The 13,598-nt window shown below is 38.9% G+C and overlaps 1 protein-coding gene across 1 annotated transcript in view; it reads right to left on the bottom strand.

The window, feature by feature from the left end:
• LOC145357079 (AT-rich interactive domain-containing protein 2-like) overlaps positions 1 to 13,598 on the bottom strand; it is a 209,627-nt gene that overhangs the window by 46,951 nt on the left and 149,078 nt on the right. The window contains exons 9-13 of the mRNA XM_080210173.1: positions 10,512 to 10,608; positions 8,767 to 8,976; positions 7,581 to 7,745; positions 3,817 to 3,886; positions 2,570 to 2,704 (exon numbers count right to left, since the gene is read on the bottom strand). Of these exons, the coding sequence (XP_080066299.1) occupies positions 2,570 to 2,704; positions 3,817 to 3,886; positions 7,581 to 7,745; positions 8,767 to 8,976; positions 10,512 to 10,608 (677 nt within the window). The remainder of the gene's footprint in view (positions 1 to 2,569; positions 2,705 to 3,816; positions 3,887 to 7,580; positions 7,746 to 8,766; positions 8,977 to 10,511; positions 10,609 to 13,598) is intronic.

Here is a 13,598-nt window from a genome sequence, read left to right as displayed (position 1 = left end):
ATTCTTCCCGCTCAGAAAGGACAGCAGGACTAGAGGGCACAGCCTCAAGACAAGGGGGGTGGTGGGGGCAGTTTAGAACGGAGTTGAGGAGGAACTTCTACACTCAAAGGGTAGTGAATCTCTAGAATTCTCTGCCCGTTGAAGCGGTGGAGGCTACCTCGCTAAATATATTTAAGACACGGGTAGATAGGTTTTTGGTAGGCAAGGGAATTAAAGGGTATGGGGAGAAAGCGGAAAAGTGGAACTGAGCCACTTCAGATCAGCCATGATCTTATTGAATGGCGGGGCAGGCTTGAAGGGCTAGATGGCCTACTCCTGCTCCTATTTCTTATGTTCTTATGAGGTATATAAGATTATGAAGGGTATAGATAGAGTAAACAGTGGTAAGCTTTTTCCTAGGTTGGAAACGCACATTACGAGGGGCCACGGGCTTAGGGTGAGGGGGGCGAGGTATAATTCGGATGTTAGAGGGAGGTTTTTCACACAGAGGGTAGTGGGGGTATGGAATGCTCTGCCAAGCAAGGTGGTGGAGGCAGGCATGCTGGAGTTGTTTAAGAATTACTTAGATAGGCACATCAGCGGAATGGAGATGGAGGGATATAGGAGACTGTTTTAAATAAGGTTCAGGAGCCTTGGGACGTCCCTGGGCATCAACTGATTCCTATGGACCTTCCAACATATTTTCTGGCTCACTTGTTTCACTTGGGGATTCCCTTGAATGTGTGTATAAGGATGTGGATGGTACTGATGTTTTTCTCTTTTAATCCACAGGTGCTTTGGTCCACCTTATTGTCCAACAGGGGCATACACGCAATGGGTCGTAGGACGGCTGCTCTTGGTTGTTTCGAGAGTAGCCTAGCATTTCACGTCGTTAGTGTATGCTTAAACTGGACCAGATGCTGGGCAACACGACAGCTCAGTGACTATCACTGTTTGCTGTGCAGATACATGGATTTGGGCCTGTGTCTGCGGGAGTTTACGCATTCTCCCCATGCTTGTGTGGGTTTTCTCCGGTTTCCTCCCACACCCCAAAGATGTGCTATTAGGCTAATTGGTGTAACAAATTGTCCCTAAATTAGTCAATGTGGAATGCCATAAGCATAGACAAGGGTCATGGGTGGAGAGGGGACTCAATGTTAAAATGGCGGCGCGGGCTCGTAGGGCCGAAGGGCCTGTTTCCCGGGCTGTTTCGTTCTTTGTTCTATGTACCCAAACTATATCCTCTTTGAACGGCTCCCATTGTTATTCGATACACAGCCTACCAATTTTCAATTTCAACTCACTTGCTTCAGATTTATTTTAAACTTAGTGACGTTAGCTTTCCTCCAGTTACTTGACCTTTTTCTATAATAAGTCTAAACCTGAAATTATGATCAATGTTCCCAAATGCTCTCCCAATCATGCCCTACTTCATACGCAGAACTAGAACCAGCACTGCTTACTTCCTCAACAAGTTGCAAACAAAATTCCCTTCATGACAGGGACTGTGCTCAGTCCCTGCGTAATTGTGTACGTTATTCAAGATTAGGAACGCAACTGTGAAGAGCAGATGGAAGCTGCATCCTCCAGTAGTGTGTTGATACTCTTGCATACACATCAAGTATAAATATAAACTTAAGGGTATATGTGCTGAAATAATCATAGTAAGCCAAGTAATCATCGACTCAAAACATAGAACTTTAAATCTTTAGACCTATCCTTCATAAGCTGGAGATTTAACAACCACAGAAGATAACAAGAATAAAAAGTTTCCTTAACCTGATCCCTTGGATCAGTTCACCGCAATATATTCAAATTATATTTTTTAAGCATGCATTTTATGGTGAAATGCAATAACAACATTAAATATTTATACTGTTCTTTTTCCTTCCACTACAAAAAAACTCCATGAGTGAGTGTTGGCAAACTATTGCATTTTAATGGGCTGTAGAAATTGGGTTCAATCCTCACCTATCATCCACACACAAATACTTATCAGCTCTGACCACTTGTCTGTAATCAGGAGAGAAATTACAATTGTTTGCCCAAGTCACAGTGGCCAATTACAGGTTCTCTAACTGAGTTTAACTAATTCGACTCAAATCAGTGAATGTTCTGCTACAAGCCTTTTGGGTGGTACATTCATTCATTAGGGTATGGAGAAATCAAAAAGGAGTTTGAATTAATATCATTTCAAGAGATCCTTTGAGCCACACCGATGAAATATAAGTTCCTAGTTGATTATCAGGTAAGAGATTTTTTTTAAAAAGAGAACTTCACCGTGACAAAGATCAAACAAAAATGGAATGTGAGAGATAAAAATCCAAAAGATCGATCAATAATTGATTGCAGAAATGATATTGTACTGGCACTTTGATTATAAACAGGTTCAGGATTACACTAGGATTCTGGATGACAGAATGGTAATTCTAGCAGGAAGCATAATTCTTCCAATTTAATCCCATCAGCAAACATTGACGCATGTAACTAACAAGCCCCACATTAATAATTGGGCATGTTAACCACATGAATCAAAAAACAATGTCTTACCTGCAACTAATCTGAGTATTGTTAGTTAGAAAACACTCACCGGAGACACTTGGTGAACCCTGTGGATGTCAGGATGCCACTGCTCCCAAGTTTACTGCACAGTGAGAGGTATTCAGAATATAGGTCTACTCGATAGATCGAACTATCTGCACTTTCTTCAAAGTTGGCATTCAACCTAAAGCAAGAGAAAATGTATTCTGGTTACAGTGAAGTATCATCTTTTGAAAAAATTATTATTTTTCATGGGATATGGCTAGGCCAGTGTTTGTTGCCCATCCCCAAATGATCTCAAGAAGGTGGTGTTGAGCTGCACTTTCAGACCACTACAGTTCGTGTCCAGAAGGGAATTCCAAGATTCTGATCCGGCAGAACAGCTATATAGTTCCAAGTCCAGATAATATGCGGCTTGGCAGGGAACTCGTGTTGGTGTTCCCATGCATCTGCTGTTTTTGTCCTAGATGGCACAATTGTTAGGTAGGAAGGTACTGTTGAAAGAGCCTTTGCTGCCGTGCATCTTGTACATGGTACACACTGCTGCTACTGTACGTCAGTGGTGGAAGGAGTAAAATGTTGAAGGTGGTGAATGGGGTGCAAATCAAGCTGGCCGCATTTTCCTGTAGAGCTTCTTGAGTATTTTTGGAGCTGCACTCATCCAGGCAAACAGACTATTCCATCATACTCCTGACTTGTACCTTGACGATGGTAGACAGGGGAATTCGTTGCTGTAGAATTCCCTGCCTCAGGCCTGCTCTTGTAGCCACAGTATTTTTCTGGCTGGTCTTGTTCAGTATCTGGTCAATGGCAGCCCCCAGGGAGTTGATGATAGAGGATTCAGGGATGGTAATGCAATTTAAAGTCAAAGGGAGATGGCTGGATCCTCTCTTGTTGGAGATGGCCATTGCGAGGTACTTGTGCAGCAGAAATGTAACTTGCCACTTATCAGCTCAAGCCCAAATGTCACTCAGGTCTTGCTGAATATGGACACAGAATGCCTAATGATCCTACAATTTTCACATTTGTGTATTAAGTACTGGACTCCAAAATGGAGAACCAAAGCATTGGAATGTCAGCTGTACAATGATTTTAATATGTTGTTTATATATTGCTTTACCTCATCTTAAAGCACTTCTCATGCAATGAATTCCTTTCATGATTCCAGGTAAACTATTTAATATGTTTACAATGAACTTCACAGGAAAAATGATAGGAAGATGATGTGGAAAGGAACACATTTTTCACAGCTGAAAATGTCAGAAAGGATTTGTGATTCACCCAAAGATCACTTACCACTGGCATGTAAATGTCTCACTGTCTGCTTCCAACAGGCTGGCAGAGGGGACTCCAAGGGGCCTTAATGCTATGAAAATCAAATAAAAAGAAAATCTAATGACCGCGGAAAATTTAACTGGAATAATAAGGCATCAGTGATCAACAGTAAAGGGTTGGATTTGTTAACTTTGCATTAAAACAAATAAACTATTTCTTAATTCCTCACGTTAGGCACGAAATGAAAAGCTAACATTATTCTGCACTCATGCAAAATTAAGATATTCTTGCACATTATTACACTTGTGTAACAACCAAAACCTAATCAAGTAATTACCAATGAATAGGTGTAACTGCATAAGGAAGAAAAAAATTTGAGTCCAATATAATTGTTCCCTGAACACTCTGACAAAAAAAAATTGATTGCAAGAATGAATAGCTCTGAACTTGTTTGTTCCATATTGTTTGCTCACAGTAACTGGGAAAATGTTTTATTTTGTAACATGGCAGTAACGTACAAATTTATACTAACGAGGGAGCGTTTTACTCTGCTAGCTAATTCCTAAAATGCATAAAGGGACTAGTTTGAAGAAAATGCTCTGTTAGTAATGGTAGATATATGGTGGAAGTGGCTGTCCCTTTAAGGCTGCAAAGTCTGAAACAACTTAATGATCATCTCAAGATCAATTAGAGGCTGATGGAAGTCTATTGCCTTATTTTAAGTGCTACGTGCTCATTTTTTCATTCTCTACCTGTTCATTTGTAATTTGTTCAAACATATTCGCAAAACAGCAACCAATCAGCAGGTAAATTTGGAATGCCCACTGGACGTTCCTTATTTGGAGGTCGCTGGTGGCAATTTTCTATTGTTAAGTAAGCTATTACTAGCTGTCACATTAAATCTTCAGCTGCTCTTCCATCACTATTCTCCTTTATAACTAAGTGCAAAATTAACTCTCCCCACGTCACAGAATTCAAACTCTCCTGCATTCACATTCAGAAATGTAAGGCATATTTATGTATAATTATGTATAACATAATTAAAACACTGAGCCTATATCATCAGAATAGAACAGTAAAATGAGACAGCATGGCACCACATTGTCAGTAACATCACAATACTCAAAAGAAACAACATTTGCCATGAGAGGCAACACCATTACCAAACCTGATTTAGTTAACTGATTGATTGTTAGAATTTCAAATAAAACCAGTGCAGTATTATCTTACAATGCAGGGTAAATGCAAGTAGCAAAAACTTGAAACAAGATATTCCACCAGACTTGAAACATTTGGTAGTGAAATTTTGCAATTTAAAGGGGGAGAAAAATGAATGTCCAACCATGATAAAAGCCTGAATCAATCGCTAAATGGAAACAGTGATAATCATGTACTTAGAACATTACATCCTCTTCTGGTTGCTAATCTGAAAAAAATGACTTTAGAAACAAGAAAAATAAAAAATTATTTCAGATATCCAAAATTGATAAAAGAACAGTATTTGAATTCAGAAAAAAAGGACTTCTCTTGGAGTTGGAGAAAGGATTCAGTAGCTAAAAAAAATCAATAACTAATTAGTAAAGGGTGTTCAAGGAGTTCACTTGTATGGAAAAAAATCAAGGGAACATGACACAAGCTTCAAAATTTATGATTGAGAGAGACAGAAGTTGATGGACATATGGGATTATAGGATAAACAACTTCTGCAATAAAATAATACTTGAAGATCATCATTTGATAGTAACTGAATCAAGTCAATTTCTGGAGCGAACAATAGCTACCCAAAGATGGTATAGATTGAGATCAGCAAATCATAGAATGCCTACAGTACAGAAGGCAGCCATTTGGCCCATCAAGCCTGTACCAACTACAATCTCACCCAAGCCCTATTCCCATAACCCCACACATTCACCCTGCCAATCCCCTGACACTAGAATCAATCTTAGCACAGCAAATCAACCTAACTCACACATCTTTGGATTGTGGGAAGAAACCCACACAGACACAGAGAGAATGTGAAAACTCCATACAGACAGAGACCATGACTGAAACAGAGCCGGGGTTCCTGGCGCTGAGGTAGCAGTACTAATCACTGTGCCACCATACACCTTTCCCCAGAGCTTCTGATAAATTATGGCGGCTGATTAAGAGAATCCTGTGGAAATTCCAGGTGATGATGCTCAGGATAATTTTTGCAATTCACTTGAGTACTGTAATGTTACTGACAACGTGCTGCCATGCTGTCACATTGTAGTGTTCTATTCTGATGTTCTGCTCTGATGGATCACAACAGACAGCTCCAGGTGCTGAAAGATGCCTTCATAAGAAAAGGATATGGCGCTCAACTCATCGATCAACAATTACGACACGCCACAGTGAAAAACTGCATCGACCTCCTCAGAAGACAAACACGGGACACGGCAGACAGAGTACCCTTCGTCATCCAGTACTTCCCCGGAGCGGAGAAGCTACGGCATCTTTTCTGGAGCCTTCAACATGTCATTGATGAAGACGAACATCTCACCAAGGCCATCCCCACACCCTCACTTCTTGCCTTCAAACAACCACACAATCTCAAACAGACCATTGTCCGCAGCAAACTACCCAACTTTCAGAACAGTGACCACGACGCCACATAACCCTGCCACAGCAAACTCTGCAAGACATACCGGATCATTGACACAGATGCCATCATCTCGCCTCACAAAACCATCCACCAGGTACACAGTACACGCACTTGCAACTCGGCCAATGTTGTCTACCTGATACACTGCAGGAAAGGATGCCCCAAGGCACAGTATATTGGGCAGACCATGCAGGCACCATGACAACGGATGAATGAACACCGCTCGACAATCACCAGACAAGAGTGTTCGCTTCCTGTTGGGGAACACTTCAGTGGTCATGGGCATTCGGCCTCTGATCTTCGGGTAAGCATTCTCCAAGGTGGCCTTCACAACACACGACAATGCAGAGTCGTTGAGCAGAGACCGATTGCAAAGTTCTGCACATGAGGACGGCCTCAACCAGGATCTTGGGTTCATGTCACACTATCTGTATCCCCATGACTTGCCTGGGCTTGCAAAATCTCACTAACTGTCCTGGCTGGAGACAATACACATCTCTTTAACCTGTGCTTAAGCCTCTCGGCACTCACATTATCTGTACCTTTAAGATTTGATTCCTGTAAAAATTCACATTCCAACCATTATCTTGTAAATTGAGTTTGTGTCTTTATACGCCTTGTTTGTGAACAGAACTCCCACTCACCTGATGAAGGGGCAGCGCCCCAAAAGCTAATGGCCTGTGCTACCAAATAAACCTGTTGGACTTCAACTTGGTGTTGTGAAACTTCTTACTATTCTAATGGTACAGGCTCAGTGCTTTGATTATACTTAACATGCTTATGTACATAATTATTTTATGGGATGTAATATGCCTTACATTTCTGAATGTGAATGCAGGTGAGTTTGAATTCTGTGATGTGGGGAGAGTTAATTTTGTATTTAGTTATGCTGGAGAATAGAAATGGAAGAGCAGATGAATAAATGATAAATCACCTCTTACAATGTCTAAGTGGACTATATGGATTATTCCAATTATTTTGACCAGATTCAGACAAAGCATAGGATGATTAGAAATGTGTACCCAGATGCACCAGGCTAGAGGATTACATCATAACAATAAGCATGAGAGGCTGCACTCATTCTTCATCATAAATTTCACCCAAATTAATGTAATACTATTTTGACCAGAGATATAATGAGGTTGAATTGAATACCATACCTGTTACAGGTGTGCTCTGGTTTGTAACATTCTCTGTTGTGGCTGACCGATTGGTCTCAGATGTTGGCTGCTGAAGAGTATTCTGCTGTTCTACTAACTTGACAGCTGCTAGTGCATCGGGAGGAAAATTCTGCATGTCCACAGACACTAGGCAAACAAGCTGATCTGAAAATTAAAAAAAGACATGCTATATGTTAAATATTGGAACTCATCAAATATTATTGCTGCAATCATTAAGTGCTCTCAGTATAAGTGGACCATTGAGACTAACAAATAAAGCAAACAGATGGAGAAGAATTTGAACAATATTCTCCTGATCTCCCACCATAAATTCAGCAGAAATCTGAAAGAGACTATGTAAGCAGATTTAGCTCTTTACACCTACCCCTGGGGTTTCTGACAAATTATGGTGGCTGATTAGGAGAATCCTGTGGAAATTCCAGGTGATGATGCTTAAGGCAATTTTTGTAATTCACTAAAAAGCGGTGCTTTCTTCCTTGCACTTTACCCTGAGCCATTAAGTAGAACTAAATTTGGATTGCAATACAATCCATTTAAGATCCTTTAAACAGTTTTTTGGATATAAATTATACATGGCATTAAGAAACGATGATCCGCTGGGCTGGATTTTTAATCCAGCGAAAAAAATACTTCTCTTGATTACTCACACAGGGCAACTGGGCCAGTGTCTGTGGTGCATTAACAGAATTGGAACACCAATGTTTGTAGCTATTTGAACACAGTCTACCTGATGCTTTTGCTTGCTCACTGCATTTTTCTTCATTTCCATCACTGCTATTTTTCTGTATCAGTTGGTCTTAAAAATTCACTATGTTCTTCCCATACTTTACATTGAGCATTCCTCAACTGAAATTCCTAATTTTCTGCACACATTTTGTATCATAATACAACACAAGACCTAGATTTCAGAAAGGAATATTCCCAGACTGATACAAGGTTTTGTCGGGGGTAATGAAAGAGTCTGCAGCTCCTGAAACAATTACACTGCTGACACTAGAATAGAGATAAGGTCTGGGGTAGAGCATGGACTCCTCATTAATAGAATAATTATACAGAGTAAAAACACTACTATGATACTTTTATAAAAAGCACCCCAATTTATCAAAGTGGTATTCCCTATAAAGGAAAAGCAGGCATCAGCCAACATCCAAACGTCCTAACTCACCAATACTTCTTTCCACTTTGATGATCTTGGTGCAGGTCACCTCTCCCAGACTTGACAGCATATACAGAGCTTCCAGACTGGCCAACAAGAGCAAGATATCTTGGAGAGACAAATGGTTCACAATCTCTCGATAGGATTCCTGTTCCACACACTCACAGATAATATCTACATTCTCCTCAATTTTACAAAGATTAGCCAAGATTTCCATTCCTGGAGTTAAGAAAAAAAAATTAACCATTTTAATGCAGAACTTGGAAACAGCTTTACTTCATAAAAATTGAAGGACAAGATAAGAAAGCAGTTAATCCATGAATTATACATTTAAAACTAAACAATAGTGGTACTACTGCAACCTAAAGATACTGAGGAAAAGAAATAATAAAAATACTGCAGATGTTAAAAGTCTGAAATTTTAACAGAAAATGCTGGAAGTACTCAGCAGGTCAGGCAACATCTGTGCAGTGACATTTTAGATCTGTGCTCTGTCAGATCCAAATCTGAAACGTTAACTCTGTTCCTTTCTTCACTGATGCTCCATGCCAGAGTATTTTAAATTATTTATGTATAGGTTTGGTCCAACATATCAATCAATATTAGCTGGGCATTAGTATTACATCTGGTTATATTATTTCTCACAAAAGCAGTTTGCTCAGATTTCCTGCCTGATGGCTCATGTGTGCATGCATTGACACTATTTGTCAGCTAAAATTTGCCTTGGTTTAAGCAAGCACTTGATTATTCAATTTTGACAATTACCCCAGTTAATCCCAGAAATAGTAATTGTAAAATCAATTCTAATGCAAGCCTTAAAAAGAAGCAATTATATCAATAGGAAAAGGCCTTATTTTCTTATTTTTGACACAGTTTAAATTCTGATTCTATGATTTTTTTTTGTTCTATTCTTAAACTAATTCCGCTTCACTCAGTTTCTATATGACACATCTCTTGAGCTCGAATATGTGGGGATACCAGCAAACCTGAAACCCCCATCACTGACGGCAGTGTATTCACTTTTTTTTTTACAGGGCAAATAACATAGCTGACAGTTCTTTGCATGTTAAAGATCTTCATCCGTGGCTGCGGATATTAGTATTCAATATAGAGCTAGATTTAAATTTATTTGAATATTGTGTTATAAAAAACTTGAGAATCTTTCTTCAAAGTAAACGCTGTAGAACTAGGAAAAACATAGCAGCATAAAGGCACTAATGCTAGTAGATATTTCTCACATGACCCTCATGTGATTAAGGGAAATCGGCAAGCACGCAAGCAACATTGTCATTCTTGTGCTTCCAAACATCGAAGGCAGAACAAAAATACTGTATTTAATCATGACTCTTTGTCCAACTATCAGTCACATCAAGTGAAGAAGCACTATTTTTGTCGTCCTATACACATTAAATTACTTTAAAGTTCTTGAGTTGCTTTACCAAACTGGGAAAGTAAAAAGAGATCAACAACTTATTAGTGGCAAAACAAACCTTCCAACATGACAAATGCAAAAGCTACAAAAATCATTAGACAATCCATTATACACTTAAAAAGTACAAGTTCCAGGCAACAAGGGGACTAACAGGGTAAATATGTGGGGTTACAGGGATAGTGCCTGGATGGGATTGTTGTCAGTGCAGATTTGATGAGCTGAATTTCCTGCTTCTGCACTGAAGGGGTTCTATAATTCTAACCAATATAACCACATCAATTAACCAGACTGTTTCCATCAATCTGCAGCAAAGCAGACTTACCTCGAATTCGAAACCACTTGTCTGAAGAGTAAAGGCATTTTGTAATGGTGTGAAAAATCACCTGGGTACTTTGGAAGTCAATGGGATCCAACTGCAACTGAAAAGAAAAAGAAATTTGTAAGCAGGATTGTTCTGAATAAATCATCTTGAGGATGTTAAATGTGCATTATGTGGCTTCTTTGAATTCAACCTATGCAAATAGAGCAGGATGAGGTTCTTTGACTAATTGGTTAGGGGAATTAATTCCAGTAGTTGAAGTAAGTCCAACTGGACTGTATTCTACACACAAAGCTCCCTCAGCTGTGATGCAACTGGTAATTTTACACAAGATCTGAAATGAAGCAGGAAGAACACTGTGCAAGCCTCTTTTGAAGCTAGGACTTCATGTATACTTGACAGGCGGTAGCAGAAAGCAACATACTTAAGTTTCATAGTATTATGAGAACTTCCTCTCTCCCCGGTTTGGAACACTGCCTTCAAACTAGATAGCAATTCTCCTACCTTTCAGGCAGGGAATTACAAGAACAGTGTGCTGGAACAGTATTCTGCACTTCAAAAGTACAGCAAAAATTTAAATCACATTTATACTGTTACACAGCTAACTCCGCATTTGGAGTTACTTAATTTGAATTACTTGATAATTCTAGTTTGTTAGAACTAAAAGGAGCTTTGATCCATTGGGAGTGGATTGCAGGAAGCTTAAAGTCAATCATATACTAGGTACACTGGGATCATTCTACTTGATAGCTTAAATAGTAGGGCAGAAATTCTAGCAATTCACTCCCCAAGTTTCTGTTAGATAACACTAGGTTTTCAAAACAAATTATGACCTTGAATACCAAATGGTTGTGTTCACACTTGGATCTCTCTACAGAGTTTTGCCAGTCTTGTTATCTGTTAGCTAATGCTAAATGCAATATACAAGGTTTCAGCAGTATCATGCCATGTGTTTTGTTTGAGACATCATATGATAAATTAAGAATTTCAAATCAGAATCAATTAGCATGATAAATCAGAATCTGCTTTTGCAATAAAGATCTGGACAGTTTCTCTCCTCTCATATTTTGCTTCTCCACCTTTCTCATTTTCTTCTGAACAACAATCTCCTGATACACAAAGAGTAGCTTTAAACGCCAACAGTTTTGCCATTCCCCTCTTTTGGCGAGTGGTTTTCTCTTTTCTTCTCATTAAACATATATGTTTATTTATTGACCTTCCTCAAGATTCTTTTCCAAATAAAAAGGGAAGTTCTTGAGAAGTTTAATAAAAGGAACAAGTTCAGCAGCTGCACATTAATTTTCCAAATAACCAGAAGGGTGAATTATCGCTGGAACTTTCATCTCCTCAGCCGAAGCTCCCAATTGGAAAACTTTATCCTCCCAGTCACTTTTTCTTTGACCACAAAGCTACATGACATGTACTTAAGCTTTCCTGAGGATCTGGTTGATGACACTCAGTACCTTGCAAACTTTGCAGACAAAATACAACTTGTCAGAGGATGACAGTAATTTAATTACAATAATTTCTGCAACTGTGCCAATTTAAACCATTGTTACAAAAAGTAAAAAAAATGACTTACTGTATCAATACTTAAAACTTCCACAGGCAATCTGTCAATCTTTAAAAACAATGTGAACTTTTACTGTCCAATGTTTACACATGTGAATAGCATGATTTGGGGCGTAACAATGAAACAAACCTGAGAGAAAGAACTGGGATGCAATTTATATGTCCATAAATAAGTTTCTGCCTCTGAAAAAATAGGATTTAGGAACCATCCAGTGGAACAATGCCAAAAACATAAATAAACTTAAGTTTATTATATACAGAATCTAAATAAACAGATTAAAGTATCCTAAGAACTTCCTTCTGTTTCACAAGTTCCTACAAGAAGCTAAATCAGCTGATTAAACCTACTTACTAATTGGCAAATTACTGGAATTAGTTGCAGTTTAACTCAAGAGGAAGGCTCTTGTCTCGAGCATCTATTGTCCACACCAGACTGTTCCTTTCCTAGCATGCCAGGAAGCCAAAGAATTGATTCCCAGTGTTCTTGTGCTTCCAGAGTTTAGCCAGTTAAGCTACAATCACACTGGTTACAACCTCCCTAGGTGTGACTTACCAAACAACTACCTCCACTTGCTGAACGTAAATCAATGGAGCCAATCCAACCCATTATGTGTGAATATTTGCATGAACAAATGAAATTACCATCACCTCAATCTAACATGGAATAAAGAAAACACCATTTTACCAGAGGATCAGCTAGAACTAATTTCCTCACAAGCTTGCATTTTTGAAGGTGTAACTTCTTGCATGCTAAAACGGACCAACAGCCACATCCTGATGTAAATTCTGTGAAATTCCTCCTAGTTCAAATTATTTAGAAATCCAAAACTTGACAGGTGTGGCACACAGAATACTCAGAATGAAGTCTGTGTAACAATTAGAAACTGTTAAATCAAAGAAAAATAGCTGATGTGCACACCTCTGCACTCTAGTCTAGCCAAACATCCAGCCGATCATTACTCCTCTCGCACCCTGCCCCTCAACATTCATAGATGAAATCTGTGTGTTGACTATATTAAAAAGTGCAGAGCTGTTAACAATGCAAACAGGTAATTACAAAACATTTAAAAATATAGATTAGATACAATGGCAATGACAGGAAATAAATCTTGGTGCCCTAGAATGTTAGTATTGTATCAAATATAAGTTTATCTTGAATAATGTGTTACTTTGCTCTGTTGTACAAATAATCTTCCAAGGGCTTAGTGTGATGATAGTAATGCAACTGATATGAATATACGATATAAATATATACTTTTTTGTCTTCAAGGAGAATGCTTAAAGATTCAGCTTTATGCTACAGGCAGTAGGTACATCTGGAGGGGAATGCAACGCGGATGATGGGAGAGCAGAATAATTTCTCATTTGCAAGTAGTTATGGATGGTAATTGACAGGGTTCTGTGATAATATGGTTTATGTATAATCCTGGTTCTGAAACAGAGAAAAAGCTTTTGCAGAAAGCTATTTAGTTTGCAGCTGAAATCTGGTTGAAGTCAGAAGGATCTTGAAACACATTC

The sequence above is a fragment of the Carcharhinus amblyrhynchos genome, chromosome 22 (assembly GCF_965287045.1).
Source record: "Carcharhinus amblyrhynchos chromosome 22, sCarAmb.v2.hapA, whole genome shotgun sequence".
Classification (NCBI taxonomy): domain Eukaryota; kingdom Metazoa; phylum Chordata; class Chondrichthyes; order Carcharhiniformes; family Carcharhinidae; genus Carcharhinus; species Carcharhinus amblyrhynchos.
This window is presented reverse-complemented; position numbering and strand designations above follow the sequence as displayed.